The 18,358-nt window shown below is 45.0% G+C and overlaps 1 protein-coding gene across 1 annotated transcript in view; it reads left to right on the top strand.

Annotated features, from left to right (window-relative positions):
- SPTBN1 (spectrin beta, non-erythrocytic 1) overlaps positions 1 to 18,358 on the top strand; it is a 215,342-nt gene that overhangs the window by 160,369 nt on the left and 36,615 nt on the right. The window contains exons 24-28 of the mRNA XM_089682714.1: positions 1,795 to 1,999; positions 2,979 to 3,353; positions 6,567 to 6,811; positions 14,238 to 14,376; positions 18,255 to 18,339. Of these exons, the coding sequence (XP_089538840.1) occupies positions 1,795 to 1,999; positions 2,979 to 3,353; positions 6,567 to 6,811; positions 14,238 to 14,376; positions 18,255 to 18,339 (1,049 nt within the window). The remainder of the gene's footprint in view (positions 1 to 1,794; positions 2,000 to 2,978; positions 3,354 to 6,566; positions 6,812 to 14,237; positions 14,377 to 18,254; positions 18,340 to 18,358) is intronic.

Raw genomic sequence — 18,358 nt, 5'->3', positions numbered from 1 at the left:
TTAATGACAGATACGATTTTTGAGAGGCACTATGAATTACTGTCATGGGGTGCAGCTCTTTGGAAACTGTACTGAGTGATTATGTAGGCTGCCATTGCTGTCTTCTTCATGGCTCTCACGTTGAACCAATCGTTTCTAACTTTCTTACCAGCCACAAGTATGTGGCATCACTTTGATTTTGCTGTACTTACCTGAGCGGTCAGTGTCCACGCATGATTTTGAAATTCTCTCTCATAAACCTTTTCTCTGTGGAGAGCTTCCTGGACGAACCAGAGCGATTCACAGCACAGGCGCTGACCAATCAGAATCACTCCGCTCCGTCCTGGAAGCTCTTCAAAGAGAAAAGGAGGAAGAGCGGGGATTTCAAATCCCCAGACCGCTGCACCAGCTGCATGGGTATTGACAGTTCGGGATCCCTGAAGGTAAATACAATGGGAATCGGGGGTGGGGAGGGCGTACGGTGTTCACCATTTCTGTACATGTGGACTGACCCTTTAAAGTGGTTCTAAAGGTAGAAGATTTTTACCTTCCTGCATTGTCTATATTAAGGTAAAAAAGCTTCTGTGTGCAGCCCCAGCCAATGGACACACACAGCTGCGACTTGGGAGCAAGCCTGTATGAGTTCCCCCATAGCAAGCAGGTTCCTTTGGGGGCATCTGGCAGTGGGGAGGCGCAAGAAGCACCAGTGGGAAACCAGGGAAGTGAAGTATACCACTGCAGAGTAGGCAAGTATAACATGTTTGTTATTTCACAAAAAAACTTTAGGTTTACAATCACTTTAAAGCTATTCTAAAGGTTTGTTTTCTTTTTTTTTTTTTTTTTTTTTTTTGTAAAATAACAAACATGTCTATACTTACCTGCTGTGTGCAGCGGTTTTGCACAGAGCAGCCTGCATCCTTCTTTTCTCAGATCCCCAACAGGCTCTCCTGGCTCCTCCAGTCTTTTGGGTGCCCCCACAGCAAACAGCTTGCTATGGGGGCACCCGCTGCTCTGTGTATCCATTCACACACAAAGCCGTGGCTTGACCCCACCGCCTCTCGCTCCTTGCTGGCTGGCTGTGATTGACAACAGCGGGAGCAAATGGCTTCCGCTTCCTGTCTCAGCCCCGCCCCCTTTCGCTCCTTGCTGGCTGTGATTGACAGCAGCGGGAGCAAATGGCTGCCGCTTGCTGTCTCAGCCCCACCCCCTCTCGCTCCTCGCTGGTTGGCTGTGAATGACAGCAGCGGGAGCAAATGGCTCCTGCTTGCTTTCTCAGCCCCGCCCCCTCTTGCTCCTCGCTGGCTGGCTGTGATTGACAGCAGCGGGAGCAAATGGCTCCTGCTGCTGTCTCAGCCCCGCCCCCTCTCGCTCTTCGCTGGCTGTGATTGACAGCAGCGGGGGCCAATGAGGAGGCAGACACCCAGGACAGCCAAGGCTCTCGTGCACATCGCTGGATCGCGATGGGGCTCAGGTAAGCATTGAGGGGGCTGGGGTCACTGCTGCACACAGAAGGTTTTTTTACCTTTTTAGAATGCATGAATGTAAAAAACCTTGAGCTTTTACAACCACTTTAAGGTTTGGACAGACGTCAGTAAGACTGTTCCTACCCTTCTCCGTTTTCCTGCTGTGGAGATTTTCCCTCACTTCCTGTCTCCCCATCGGATGTACAAATAGGAATAAAAACCTGATCATTCCTCTAAATGTCAGCAAAAATAAAATGAAATGTTTCGGGCAGAGTTGGGAATTAATGCTACTTTCCGTTTAACATAAATTCTTTTTCATGCATTTCTTTCCACTTTCTCTATATTTGCACAGCGAACGCATCAGCATGCGTCAGTCGCAAGTGGACAAACTGTATGCGGGTCTGAAAGATTTGTCGGAGGAGAGGAGAGGAAAACTGGATGAAAGGCACAGGCTGTTCCAGCTCAACCGGGAGGTGGATGACCTGGAGCAATGGATTGCCGAGAGGGAGGTTGTAGCAGGTTCCCATGAGTTGGGACAGGACTATGAGCATGTTACAGTAAGTGGCTCATGTTTTTATGTCGCTCGGGTTTTTAGACTCGGATTCTTCAGTGACTTTTCTATCTGCATAAAATCTCTATATTATATCTCCAGGGTTGTTTGCACATTAACCCCTTGACGCCGACATCACACAAATATGCGGCCTCACAGAACTGGGCTTTTTTCCGTGGGGCCACATATTTGCGCACCTGTCTTTGTGCTGGGAGCGCGCCGCACTGCGCGCTCCCAGCACAAAGACCGCGTTGTCACTGAGAGCCACGGGTCCCGTTCAAACAATCGGGACCCGGGACTCCCGATTCCGGGTCACATGATCGCTGTGATAGCCTCTGAGAGTGCTTTATATTCATTGAGAAAATGCAAAGTGTTCTCTGACTGCCACTTGTGCCAAACTAGTGATCTCCTGTGTTCACTTACCCCCGGGTTCACATCTATGCGGCCGTGCGAGCTGCGTTTTGCATGGGCACGAGAGCCCATTCATTTGAATGGACTCCCGTGCCTGTGACAGGCAGGGAAAGAAGTCCCTGCACTTCTATGGAAAATGCAGCCAGCACGGGAACCTCGGTTCCCAGTACGGTTGCGTTTTCCAGTGCAGGCAGCGTGCCATTAGAATCAATGGCACCCACCCACGGGTCCGCAATTCTCTGTGTGGGTGGTGTGGCTGCACGGATTTTTGTGCGGATCCGCAGCGGCACCACCCGCATAGATGTGAACCTAGGGTACTACACTTCAATTACTCCCAGCACTATATAGGTTTTCAGCAATCTCACCAACTTTCCACATCAGCAAGATTTGGCCGTTATCGATGGGGTCAGGTAGCTCATGTTTGAACAGGTGCCATTTTGAGTGGGGAATAAAATATAACCTTTATGGCTGGCAAATGATTTAAATGCATTTTGACCATAGAAAATAATATTCATTGCCATCTTAATTGGCACAACATTGAAACTCAAAACCCATTTTCTCTTTTCTTTTTTCAGATGTTGCAAGAGAGGTTCAGAGAGTTTGCACGTGACACCGGGCACATTGGACAGGAGAGGGTGGACACGGTTAATCACATGGCAGATGACCTTATTAATTCTGGACATTCCGATGCTGCTACCATAGCAGAATGGAAGGATGGCTTGAACGAGGCCTGGGCAGACCTTCTTGAGCTGATTGACACCAGAACACAGATACTGGCTGCCTCCTATGAACTGCATAAATTCTATCATGATGCGAAGGAAATCTTTGGACGCATACAGGATAAGCATAAGAAGCTTCCGGAGGAGCTGGGAAGAGATCAGAACACAGTTGAAACACTACAAAGAATGCACACCACATTCGAGCATGACATTCAGGCACTGGGCACACAGGTAAGCGGTATAATGGGTTTGGATTTGGTCTTGCCTCTGTCTCAGGCCAAGAACGCTGTCGTTGGGCTCAATGGCAGCATGAATCATATGTACCATTATATGCAGACAAAAACAGTGCAGTGCTGAAAGAAATTGATACAGTGCAGAACTAAAAATACATAATAATTAGTGATAATAATATGAAAACAATAATGCGTATAAGTGATAACAAATAAGTGAATGAAGCACTGTGGTTGGCGCAATGAAAAAAGTGCAGCTGTGAAAGTCTTAAAAAAAAAAAAAAGTGTTCATATGATGGTGAGGGTCTGACAAACACCGGTCCTGAAATAGTGCTGCCAACGGATCCTATTGCACAGGTGGTGTCACATGTGCCTTTTATCCGTGCGGGAGATTGATAAAAGTGCGCACTCACCAGATGCGCATCGTTAAAGCGCAATGTGTTGAACCGTATATTGACCAAGGATCTACAGGAAGCCCCCTTTAGATGGACCAGACAGACAGCATGGGAAGAGACTCCCTCCACTGGATATGAGACTGCTCTGCAACTGTAATCCTACTGGAGTCCTGGGAATCGTTAGCTCAATAAACTAAACCGCATTCACTATATCTGCTCTCCCCGGACCCCGCATTCACTATATCTGCTCTCCCCGGACCCCGCATTCACTATATCTGCTCTCCCCGGACCCCGCATTCACTATATCTGCTCTCCCCGGACCCCGCATTCACTATATCTGCTCTCCCCGAACCCCGCATTTACTATATCTGCTCTCCCCGGACCCCGCATTCACTATATCGGCTCTCCCCGGACCCCGCATTCACTATATCGGCTCTCCCCGGACCCCGCATTCACTATATCGGCTCTCCCCGGACCCCGCATTCACTATATCGGCTCTCCCCGGACCCCGCATTCACTATATCGGCTCTCCCCGGACCCCGCATTCACTATATCGGCTCTCCCCGGACCCCGCATTCACTATATCGGCTCTCCCCGGACCCCGCATTCACTATATCGGCTCTCCCCGGACCCCGCATTCACTATATCGGCTCTCCCCGGACCCCGCATTCACTATATCGGCTCTCCCCGGACCCCGCATTCACTATATCGGCTCTCCCCGGACCCCGCATTCACTATATCGGCTCTCCCCGGACCCCGCATTCACTATATCGGCTCTCCCCGGACCCCGCATTCACTATATCGGCTCTCCCCGGACCCCGCATTCACTATATCGGCTCTCCCCGGACCCCGCATTCCCTATATCGGCTCTCCCCGGACCCCGCATTCCCTATATCGGCTCTCCCCGGACCCCGCATTCCCTATATCGGCTCTCCCCGGACCCCGCATTCCCTATATCGGCTCTCCCCGGACCCCGCATTCCCTATATCGGCTCTCCCCGGACCCCGCATTCACTATATCGGCTCTCCCCGGACCCCGCATTCATTATATACCTTTTCTCATCAGCAGTCATGTGACTTCTATCGGTGTCCAGCAGAGCACTGGTTAATCTTGGAGTTTTCATTCTGCTCTGACTGTCCAATGAGGCTGCATAACCTCTGACCCTCTGGACAGTGCTGATTGGCCCTGTACTGATCACATGCATCCTCCCAAAGAAAAAATAATAATTTTCTAGCCATACACACTAAACGGCATGTGCAGAGTGACTCCTAGAGCTCTGTACTATCAGCAGATGCATTAGGGACAGTAGAAGGGGAGGATCAGAGAAGACAGGATCAAACAGTCTTTTTACACAATGCAGATGATTAACCCCTTAGGTTCCACAGTGAGTATAACAAGCATGCTTTACTGCATATACAGACTGTACTGTTGTGGGTTTAGTAATACTTTAAAAGGGATTGTTTTTATCTAATGTAAAGTGCAATGACACTCTGCAAAGTTTAGAAACCTATGGTTAAACATTAGATTTAAAGCCCATCTCTGGGCTAGTAAAAATGATCCCTTGCAGTGGGGTTGTGCCTGCACTGCAGGTGTTGCTCGTTTATGTCTAGGGGAAAAATAAAGGGAAATATACGCACCTGATCCTCCATTCCTTCCAGCAGCTAGACCAGTCCCCCAGCTTCTGCACCCCTGTGGTGATGACATCAGGACCAGAGCAGGGTCCATAGTCCTGCTTTGGAAGTGAGGACACCAAGGGACTGTAAAACGGTTTCTCCACCCCTGACAAAACAAGCTATTAACCCTTGCAGCCCCACTGCAAGAGATCTTTTTTTTTTTTTTTTTTTTTTTTTTAAGTTTGGCATTAATGTCTAAGTGTTCATTCACACTACCCTTACAGGACTGGTGTCCATGTGGTTCAAGAAGGGAAGGCAGTACCTTGCATTTTTGCAGTGCAAGGTGCTGCTTCCCCCCCACTCTTAACTTTATCAAAATGTCACAAATTTTCTGCAGTCCATAGAAATGCATGGGCAGACAGAGAGGTTCAGTGTCATAGAAATGCATGGGCAAACAGAGAGGTTCAGTGTCCTAGAAATGCATGGGCAGACAGAGAGGTGCAGTGTCATAGAAATGCATGGGCAGACAGAGAGGTTCAGTGTCCTAGAAATGCATGGACAGACAGAGAGGTGCAGTGTCATAGAAATGCATGGGCAGACAGAGAGGTGCAGTGTCATAGAAATGCATGGGCAGACAGAGAGGTGCAGTGTCATAGATAGAAATGCATGGGCAGACAGAGAGGTGCAGTGTCATAGATAGAAATGCATGGGCAGACAGAGAGGTGCAGTGTCATAGAAATGCATGGGCAGACAGAGAGGTGCAGTGTCATAGAAATGCATGGGCAGACAGAGAGGTGCAGTGTCATAGAAATGCATGGGCAGACAGAGAGGTGCAGTGTCATAGATAGAAATGCATGGGCAGACAGAGAGGTGCAGTGTCATAGAAATGCATGGGCAGACAGAGAGGTGCAGTGTCATAGAAATGCATGGGCAGACAGAGAGGTGCAGTGTCATAGATAGAAATGCATGGGCAGACAGAGAGGTGCAGTGTCATAGAAATGCATGGGCAGACAGAGAGGTGCAGTGTCATAGAAATGCATGGGCAGACACAGAGGTGCAGTGTCATAGAAATGCATGGGCAGACACAGAGGTGCAGTGTCATAGAAATGCATGGGCAGACACAGAGGGGCAGTGTTTTCTGTTGGTGTAAGAAGAAGCATTGTATTTGTTGTGTGCCTGTACTGACTATGTCCCTTTAACTCCCAGGTGAGGCAGCTTCAGGAGGATGCTACACGGTTGCAGGCTGCTTATGCGGGAGACAAAGCCGATGACATTCAGAAGAGGGAGAGCGAAGTCCTGGAGGCCTGGAAAGCTTTGCTGGATGCTTGTGAAGGCAGGCGGCTTCGACTGGTGGACACAGGAGACAAGTTCCGATTCTTCAGCATGGTCCGTGACCTCATGCTCTGGATGGAAGATGTCATCCGACAGATTGAAGCCCAAGAGAAGCCAAGGTACAGCTGTCATGTTTAGTGTATTCGCATACGTTCTATAATGTAGACAGATCAGTATTGCCGTACAGTGCAGCCTGTATAGTTGTAATGTAATATTGACATACGGGCTAAACTCCAGAGGATAACAAAGCCATACAGTGTGATGTGCACAGCAGTGTGCTGTCATGTTGAAAATGAACATATCATGCTGAATTTATTGGAGTGTTACATAGTTAGTCTGGCTGAAAAAAAAACAAAAGTCCATCCAATTCAACCAGTAAAAAAAAAAAAAAGTTATAATCCTATACCCACAGTTGATCCAGTGATCCAGAGGAAGGCAAAAAAAACCAGCAAAGCATGATCCAATTTGCTCCTGCAGGGGAAAAAAGTTCTTCCTGATCCCCCGATAGGCAATCGGATATTCCCTGGATCAACTTTACCTATAAATGTTAGTATCCAGTTATATTCTGTGTATCCAGGAAAGAATCCAGGACTTTTTTAAAAACAATCCACTGAGCTGGCCAGAACCAACTCTTGAGGGAGTCTATTCCACATTTTCACAGCTCTTACTGTGAAGAAACCTTTCCGTGTTTGGAGATTAAGTTTCTTTTCCTTCAGACATGAAGAGCGCCCCCTTGTCCTCTGTGATGGCCTCAGGGTAAACAACTCTACACCGAGTTCACTATATGAACCACTGATGTATTCATACATGTTGATCATATCCCCCCTTATGTATTATACATGGAGATCATATCCCCCTTATGTATTATACATGGTGATCATATCCCCCCTTATGTATTATACATGGTGATCATATCCCCCCTTATGTATTATACATGGTGATCATATCCCCCCTTATGTATTATACATGGAGATCATATCCCCCCCTTATGTATTATACATGGAGATCATATCCCCCCTTATGTATTATACATGGAGATCATATCCCCCCTTATGTATTATACATGGAGATCATATCCCCCCTTATGTATTATACATGGTGATCATATCCCCCCCTTATGTATTATACATGGAGATCATATCCCCCCCTTATGTATTATACATGGAGATCATATCCCCCCCTTATGTATTATATATGGAGATCATATCCCCCCCTTATGTATTATACATGGAGATCATATCCCCGTTATGTATTATACATGGAGATCATATCCCCCCTTATGTATTATACATGGAGATCATATCCCCCCTTATGTATTATACATGGAGATCATATCCCCGTTATGTATTATACATGGAGATCATATCCCCCCCTTATGTATTTTACATGGAGATCATATCCCCCCTTATGTATTATACATGGTGATCATATCCCCCCCTTATGTATTTTACATGGAGATCATATCCCCCCCTTATTTATTATACATGGAGATCATATCCCCCTTATGTATTATACATGGTGATCATATCCCCCTTATGTATTATACATGGAGATCATATCCCCCTTATGTATTATACATGGAGATCATATCCCCCCTTATGTATTATACATGGTGATCATATCCCCCTTATGTATTATACATGGAGATCATATCCCCCTTATGTATTATACATGGTGATCATATCCCCCTTATGTATTATACATGGAGATCATATCCCCCCTTATGTATTATACATGGAGATCATATCCCCCCTTATGTATTATACATGGTGATCATATCCCCCCTTATGTATTATACATGGTGATCATATCCCCCCTTATGTATTATACATGGTGATCATATCCCCTCTTAATCTCCTCTTCTCAAGAGAGAATAAATTCAGTTCCTCTAATCTTTCCTTATAGCGGATATCCTCCATGCCTCTTATCAGTTTGGTTGCCCTTCTCTGTACTTTCTCCAGTTCCCCAATGTTCTTTTTGTGAATTGGTGCCCAAAACTGAACTGCATATTCCAGATGAGGTCTTACTAATGATTTGTACCGGGGGAATGATATCTTTCTCAATGGAGTCTATACCTCTTTTTACAAGAGAGGATTTTACTCGCTTTAGAAACCGCAGCTTGGCAGTGTTACCATTGTCTGTTTTAGGAAATGCCAGTTCCCAAGCTGACAGCCCAAGAACTTGCAGTTTTTATCAAGTTGGCAATGACACCGTCCATGTGCTTTTGTATACCCTGAACACCGCTCTTGGACTGATGAGATCGAAATATTAATTTACTCTAAATTCTATAATGAGAATGGAATGGCTAGTGGTCATAGGTAAAGAAAATTTTAGACTCGTTTTTAAAACAATGGCAACAAGCAATATCTCATCAATTACTTGTGATTCCTTACCGAATCCCTTTCCCCCAGGCATCTACTCATCCAAAAATGAATCCAATCTCCATAGAGCAGCAAACATTCCAATGGTCAATACGAGTGAAGACAACCTCCCCCCTCCTTAGATTTGTTCATATAGAGCAACTCACCCCTCCTACTTAATAGTGACCTATTGTCATCCATTTAGGAGTTTGCAATTGCAGCATAGTGGCCAAGTGGTTAGCACTTCCGCCCAGCAGTACTAGGGTCCTTGATTAGAATCCCAACCACTGCATTACCTGCATAGAGTTTGCATGTTCTCCCTGTGCCTGCGTGGGTTTCCTCCGGGTACTTCGGTTTCCTCCCACACTCCAAAGACATGCTGGTAGGTTAATTGGCTCCTGTCTAAATTGTCCCTAGTATGTGTATGTATGAATGTGAGTTAGGGACCTTAGATTGTACACCCCTTGAGGGTTAGGGACTGATGTGAATGTTCAATATATATGTAAAGCGCTGCATACATTGACCGCACTATATAAGTACCTGTAATAAATAAAAAATGAACAATCCCTCATAAAAAATACCATTTGAAAAAAGTTTTTAAATTAACCACTGACCACCAAAGCTGTTTATAAATGGCAGTTGGTAGACCAGGATTCTAAATACACTCCCGACAACATTTTTATATTTTTTTCAGCCAGCAATGAGAATTTAGGTGGAAATGATTTGGGTGGCTGTATTGTGATATTAAATGTTATACTAAGAAAAACTTTTTTTTAATTTTAGTTAGGGTAAGGAAGGGTTATAGCCCGTCAGGGTTTTTTTTTTTTTTTTTGCCGTCTGTGGGGAGATTTCTCTTTTAGTTCCTGTGCCATAGCCACACAAGGAAGTGAGAGGAAATCCCTCCAAAGGGAATCCCTAGTTGTCAGCAGAGTTAGAGTCCTCATTGAAAGAGTTCCCCTCTATTACTGTTCTGGAAGCCACCCAAAATTGGGGATTTTTTTTTACTTTCACATTTGATGAGAAAATTTGACAATTAAAAAGGGTGAATCTTCCAAACGGGGCACAGACCACAATAAAAACCCGACAGCTGTTCTAATCCATCTACTTCTTCCAAAACCAAAAAGATAGTTTTGGATAAAGTGGAGATAAGTGGAGGAAGATCATAAACGCATGTGGTGGGTGCGTCTGCATATGAAACCGCCGACTGCGCTACACATTACATATCTCTGTGAACTTCCGGGTGAGAGCAATACTTCTAGGGCCATCATTCATGGTTACCCCTAGACCAGTGGTCGGCAAGCCGCGGCTCGCGAGCCACATGCGGCTCTTTACAAGCTTAAATGCGGCTCTTCTGTGTGCCGGGCGCCCGCTCCCCTCCCTCCTCTCGGACGGGCGTGTGCAGGGCGGCCGCCCCCTCACCTCCCCTCCCCTCCCCTCCCTCCTCTCCCCTCCCTCCTCTCCTCCCCTCCCTCCTCTCCCCTCCCTCCTCTCCCCTCCCTCCTCTCGGACGGCCGCCCGCTCCCCTCCCTCCTCTCCCTCCTCTCGGACGGGCGTGTGCAGGGCGGCCGCCCCCTCACCTCCCCTCCCCTCCCTCCTCTCGGACGGCCGCCCGCTCCCCTCCCTCCTCTCGGGCGGCCGCCCCAAAAGTCAGGACTCTGCAGCTGTCAGGATGTAGGCGGGGCAGCCAGGATGTAGGCGGGGCAGCGTGACGAACTCCTCTCCTCTCACAGTCCGCCCTGAAGACCAGAACGGCGCGGGAAGCACGGCGAGAGGAACGCGCGGAGCAAAGGTAAGTGAATTGACACAGGGGGGACTTACTATATGGGGGATGAATTACTATATGGGGGACTTACTATATGGGGGGGACTTACTATATGGGGGGGGACTTACTATATGGGGGACTTACTATATGGGGGACGAATTACTATATGGGGGACGAATTACTATATGGGGGATGAATTACTATATGGGGGATGAATTACTATATGGGAGATGAATTACTATATGGGGGATGAATTACTATGGGGGATGAATTACTATATGGGGGATGAATTACTATATGGGAGATGAATTACTATGGGGGATGAATTACTATATGGGGGATGAATTACTATATGGGGGATGAATTACTATATGGGGGATGAATTACTATGGGGGATGAATTACTATGGGGGATGAATTAATATGGGGGATGAATTACTATGGGGGATGAATTAATATGGGGGATGAATTACTATATGGGGGATGAATTACTATGGGGGATGAATTACTATGGGGGATGAATTACTATATGGGGGATGAATTACTATATGGGGGATGAATTACTATATGGGGGATGAATTACTATATGGGGGATGAATTACTATATGGGGGATGAATTGCTATATGGGGGATGAATTACTATATGGGGGATGAATTACTATGGGGGATGAATTACTATATGGGAGATGTATTTTCAGTTTTAAAAATGTGGCTCTCAAAATAAATTTCAATCGTGGTTTTGGCGAGATTTGGCTCAGTTGAAAAAAAAGGTTGCCCACCACTGCCCTAGACTGATGACATATAGAGGCTTTTAAACAGTGCCTATGGACAATTTTAGGTGCTAAAGTTTGTCGCCGTTTCATGGGCGTGCCCAATTTTATAGCTCAACATATTGAGATTGTGACAAGTGAATAGACACTCATCTATAAATTTTACCAAACATTGGGCAATAAATTGTGTTTGTGTGTACTAATTTTTTTTTCTTAAAATGCAGCATAAATTGTAACTATCACCATTTTATTCACCAGGGTATTTGACGTTTGGGGGGTTTAACTAATCTTCAGACCTAAAATGCACTTTTTTAACATTTGGGAAAAGGGTTCCAGTAATGAGGAGGTTAACACACCTTAATGCCATACATTGATCTACCACCGCGCCCCCCCCAAAAAAAGAAAAAAAAATTCCATTTTAGTTTTTTAATTACCACATTTAAAGCTCAGAGGACAACTTCAGTTTCCATATCTAACCATTTTTGTTCAAAGTTGGACCCAAATTTGTAAAATCTTTGCAGATGTTTCAGCTTCTGTTGATGTATTCAGTACTGAAACCTTTACATTTATGTTTTGCGATGTTAATAGACTTTTATTAAGGCCTCATACATACTTGCAGCTAATCCTGGATACTTGCATGTAATCGCTTATCGAGCAATTACCTGCAAAGATTGGCCCTGGATGCAGACTTTTTGCATTCAGAGCCAGTCATCGCAGGTAGTCGCTCCATGAGGAATTGCATGCGAGTGGCTGCGTTTACCTGCTTTAAGTGGGGCTGCCACCCACAGCCAATTGCCAGGACCTCCTGCTGGGTCTACCACTTGTATTTGTTAAGTGTGAATGGGTCCTAAAGGAGCCAACTTAGTTTATAAGTTGTGTCCTTCAGGCCCTGGTACTACCTGCAGGAGCTGTAATGGGGCCGCTGCCACCACCCTCAGCCAATCACCAGGAACCTCCTCATGTAATTGGTAAGTGTGAATGGGGCCTTAGCAGGGGCAGACTGACAACTCATGGGACCCCCGGGCAATAGGGGATCAATGGCCCCTGTGTCCTTGCCCAAACTCAAAAAAGCCTATGAAAAAGGTACCAGGGGCATCTCATGGGGCCCCCTACTGACCCCGTGCCCGAGTTTCCAAACGGTCAGTCCTCCCCTGGGCCTTAGGCTTCGTTCACACCAATGCATTTTTTAATGCTTTTTGCAGGGACTTTTAAAAGCAAAAAGCGTTTTTGCTACAGTAGAGTTCAATGGAGAAGCTGCTGAAATGCATGGTGGTGTGTTTTTTATACCTCTGTGTATAAAATGAGGTGAACTAAAAATCGAAAAGATAAGTATATACGAACAAATTAGAAATAATCCCAGAGAAGATATTTCATTTTATAACAAGGACTGCAAACATAAAAAATCAGTTTAAAGCGGAGTTCCAGCCTTTGTTGTGTTTATTAAAAGTCAGCTACAAAAACTGTATCTGCTGACTTTTAGTAAACACACGCTTACCTGTCTCGGAGTCCGCGCCGTTCCTTCTCCTCTTCTCTCCTCCATGGCGCTGGCATCTCACCTGAGGGCGCCAGGCTGTGACCGTTTGCGCGAGTGGTGCCCACTGCGCATGCGATAGTTGCGTTAATTGGTCCGGCAGTCTGCCGGGGCCTGTGAAGGTTCCCAGGAGGGAGGAGTGGGACGCACTTCCAGCTTACTTCGCTGCAGCGAACTGAACCAGAAATGGAAGCGGGTACCTGTCAAAAACAGGTATCTGCTCCCCCCAAAAACGTGCAAAATATGGCAGTGAAGGGGGAGGGAGGGCAAATAAGTGGAGCTTCTGCTTTCGAGTGGAACTCTGCTTTAACCTAAAGCGGAGCTCCACCCAAAAGGGGAAGTTCCGCTTTAAGGACTGCTCCCCCTTAAGGATTGGCACCTTTTGGGGGGCGGGTACCCGTATTTGACAGGTACCCGCTCCCATTTCCGGTCTGCTCGCCAAGGCCAGGGGTGGGCAACTCTGGCCCTCCAGCTGTTGGTGAACTACAAGTCCCACCATGCCTCTGCCTTTGGGAGTCATGCTTGTAACTGTCAGTTTTGCAATGCCTCATGGGACTTGTAGTTCTACAACAGCTGGAGGGCCACAGTTGCCCACCCCTGGCCTTGGCGATCGGAAACGGCAGGTGTCCTCACGTCCTCCCTCCTTGTAGTCTTTTGGACACGTGACAGGTCCCAGAAGACTACAGGACCATTCATGAAGCGCAGCGCTACTCGCGCATGCGCAGTGGGTACCCGTCTGTGAAGCCGCAAGCTATCACAGCCGGGTGCCCACACTAAAGATGCCGGCCTCCTGGAATCCAGGACGGCCGGTGAAACGGGCTGCGGGGGACACACCACGGGACCGAGGGACAGGTAAGTGGCTGTTATTTAAAAGTCAGCAGCTACAGTTTTTTGTAGCTGCTGACTTTTTAATTTTTGACAGGTGAGTGGAACTCCGTTTTAAAAAAGAAAAAAACAACCAAAAATCTATTTTTTCCCATGAAGATGATCTGACCTTGTCGTCTTCACAAACCAGATTATAAATTCAGATTCCTGCCGATTACTACAGCATAGCGCGCTGCATTCCTACTTTTCTGCATTCTGTAGAGCCGCGTACAATTCATTGTGTTGTTTGCCATTGCAGAGACGTTTCTTCAGTAGAACTGCTTATGAATAATCACCAGGGCATTAAAGCTGAAATTGATGCCCGGAATGACAGCTTTACTACATGCATTGAGCTCGGCAAGTCTCTGCTGGCGAGGAAGCACTATGCAACGGAAGAGGTAATCCGCCCAGATAATTTATAGCTCAGCTGCATTGCAGATCTGCATGTACTTGGCTGCTGCAAAGACAAACCCCATCATCAGAAGGAAGGTTGGCTACTGTTCTCCCTGCGCTTAGCAAATCTACTGTAATAGAACTTCTACAGCCTTTTACCGCCTTTTGTACTGTATTCCGACCCCCAATGTGATTGACTGCTGTGTTTCCGGATTGTGGAAAATAAAATGCTAAATTTTATGGCCTGTAAAGATGGGGAATTTAGCTTTTTTGTGCAAATCTAATGCAGCATTTTATAGCATTATATATCGGAAGAAAGCTCAACTTCTAAGAGGTAATGGGGATTTGTCTGCTTGGTTCTTTCATCAAACCAAGAAAATCAGAGCGCTCGTGGTGAAAGCCGGAATAATTATACAATGACATACAGTCAGGTCCATAAATATTGGGACATCAACACAATTCTAACATTTTTGGCTCTATACACCACCACAATGGATTTGAAATGAAACAAATAAGATGTGCTTTAACTGCAGACTGTCAGCTTTAATTTGAGGGTATTTACATCCAAATCAGGTGAACGGTGTAGGAATTATAACAGTTTGCATATGTGCCTTCCACTTGTTAAGGGACCAAAAGTAATGGGACAGAATAATAATCATAAATCAAACTTTCACTTTTTAATACTTGGTTGCAAATCCTTTGCAGTCAATTACAGCCTGAAGTGTGGAACGCATAGACATCACCAGACGCTGGGTGTCATCCCTGGTGATGCTCTGCCAGGCCTCTACTGCAACTGTCTTCAGTTCCTTCTTGTTCTTGGGGCATTTTCCCTTCAGTTTTGTCTTCAGCAAGTGAAATGCATGCTCAATCGGATTCAGGTCAGGTGACTGACTTGGCCATTGCATAACATTCCACTTCTTTCCCTTAAACTCTTTGGTTGCTTTTGCAGTATGCTTTGGGTCATTGTCCATCTGCACTGTGAAGCGTCCAATGAGTTCTGAAGCATTTGGCTGAATGTGAGCAGATAATATTCCCGAAACACTTCAGAATTCATCCGGCTGCTTTTGTCAGCAGTCACATCATCAATAAATACAAGAGAACCAGTTCCATTGGCAGCCATACATGCCCACGCCATGACACTACCACCACCATGCTTCACTGATGAGGTGGCATGCTTAGGATCATGAGCAGTTCCTTTCCTTCTCCATACTCTTCTCTTCCCATCACTCTGGTACAAGTTGATCTTGGTCTCATCTGTCCATAGGATGTTGTTCCAGAACTGTGAAGGCTTTTTTAGATGTCGTTTGGCAAACTCTAATCTGGCCTTCCTGTTTTTGAGGCTCACCAATGGTTTACATCTTGTGGTGAACCCTCTGTATTCACTCTGGTGAAGTCTTCTCTTGATTGTTGACTTTGACACACCTACACCTACCTCCTGGAGAGTGTTCTTGATCTGGCCAACTGTTGTGAAGGGTGTTTTCTTCACCAGGGAAAGAATTCTTCGGTCATCCACCACAGCTGTTTTCCGTGGTCTTCCGGGTCTTTTGGTGTTGCTGAGCTCACCGGTGCGTTCCTTCTTTTTAAGAATGTTCCAAACAGTTGTTTTGGCCACGACTAATGTTTTTTCTATCTCTCTGATGGGTTTGTTTTGTTTTTCAGCCTAATGATGGCTTGCTTCACTGATAGTGACAGTTCTTTGGATCTCATCTTGAGAGTTGACAGTAACAGATTCCAAATGCAAATAGCACACTTGAAATGAACTCTGGACCTTTTATCTGCTCATTGTAATTGGGATAATGAAGGAATAACATGCAACTGGCCATGGAACAGCTGGGAAGCCAATTGTCCCATTACTTTTGGTCCCTTAACAAGTGGGAGGCACATATGCAAACTGTTGTATTTCCTACATCGTTCACCTGATTTGGATGTAAATACCCTCAAATTAAAGCTGACAGTCTGCAGTTAAAGCACATCTTGTTTGTTTCATTTCAAATCTATTGTGGTGGTGTATAGAGCCAAAAATGTTAGAATTGTGTCGATGTCCCAATATTTATGGACCTGACTGTACATAGCAAAAAACTAAAAAAACTTTTATATAAGCTAAATTAAATCAATATATCAATATTAAATTGACAAATTAATATATTATTAAGTTAATAGCTGATATCACCACGCCAAAAAAATGTGGAATAATTATAATGAAATAACTATTAATCAAATATGTGATTAGAGCTGCTGTTTTAGACATTAAAAAGCATATAAATTATTATTATACAGTATTTATATAGCGCCAACAGTTCACTCAGCGATGTACATTACAATGGGAGACAGAACATGCGACAGTACAATAACAATACAATGCGATACACGAGGGGTTCGAGGACCCTGCTCCTTGGAACTTACAATCTAGGAGATAAATGGACATACCATAAACAGCGCTCTCAAATAATATAAATATCCCCTTAAATAATGTATAAATATTCAGAAAAAAAAAATAGACTGCCACCAAAAAAGTGCAAAAAAGTGAAAGAATCAATCCATACTATAAAAAAAAAATATTGTCCAAATATAATTTTCTTCAAAAGGTATTCGCCACAACCGTGATTTTCATTGTGCTTAACACCCCATCAAAGTGCTAACTCACCAGATGCTGGTGTTTAATCAGCATTTCAATGAGATATCAGTAGATGTGGAAGATTCATCAAAAACTAGATTAATGCAGATAATACTATTCATTCATCAGATGGTTGATCCAACTTAGACTTCATCAAGGTAAGTATAATCCAATTCCATATGTGGATTAATAAAGAACACTCGCCATAGCATAATAACGTTTATAAATTTATTGTATCAAAATTCCCCCTTTAGAATCAAACTTACAGCATTCAATGATAGACATAGCTGCAAACAATCTCCAGCTCTAACAGTAGCGTCTCACACCCACTCTCAACAACAGATCTTGTGGTTGCAGTCACATGGTCCAGCCACGTGCTCATGGCGTACGTGTTGATGTCACTGCTGAGGGCTTGATCAGCAGTGACGTCACCACGTGGCTGGGCCATGTGACCGCAACCATGAGATCTGTTGTGGTGCAGCACACTGGGCGTAGTAGAGGCGACCATATGGTATACAACAAGGAGCATTAGGAAGTAATAATTCACAGCTATCCACCACCTAACCTCTAGAGAGGGAGCCTCCACTACGCCCAGTGAGCTGCACCCATCCATCCCTTAAAGGGGAACTCTGGATAATCCTGGTTCATCACCCCTAAACCCAAGGATCCATCCACTTTAAGAGGAGGTGTACTGGATTCCTACCCTACCCTATGATGACCATTAGATGACATCAGGATGTATTACAAAAACCGCGCACTATTTTGCGCGTTCCAGTGAGTGCGCATTTCTTATACACCTGTATGCACAATCACCGCTTTCTGGAAGTCACAGGAGTATTGAGCACCTCAGTCACCTGATGAACATTTTTATAACTCTTGATATTTTAACCGTATGATCTTAATTTTGATTAATATTCTATGTTCTACGGCAATTTTTATATATTGATTATATCAATTTAGCGCTGCACACCATCATTTTTTAATGCAGACAGGATGGTGTGCTTAGCTGAGAAAGCCTGTCCTCCAGATGAAAGGAAAAAAATGCCCACAAAGACCTCTGGGATGTATGACGACATTTTGGCATAGGCCAGAAACCAGGAGGACATCAAAGAAATGTTAAAAAAATAAAAAAATTAAAAAAAAAAATAAAATCAAGTAAATATAATATACCTTCCTAATGTCTTTCTGACTGCAGCTTACACTGTTCTCTTACCATACACATCAGTTTTTGTTTCATTCAGCTGAATTTGGTGTTTTCTTTACCCGTAGATAAAAGAAAAGTTGTTACAACTGACTGAGAAGAGAAAAGAGATGATTGACAAGTGGGAGGACCGATGGGAATGGCTGAGACTGAGTAAGATTGGGTTTAATCC

Source organism: Staurois parvus, unplaced genomic scaffold (assembly GCF_062004578.1).
Source record: "Staurois parvus isolate SC_StPar_1 unplaced genomic scaffold, SC_StPar_1.0 ptg000295l, whole genome shotgun sequence".
NCBI lineage: Eukaryota > Metazoa > Chordata > Amphibia > Anura > Ranidae > Staurois > Staurois parvus.
Note: the sequence above shows the minus strand (reverse complement) of the source record. Positions and strands in the feature narration are given on the sequence as shown.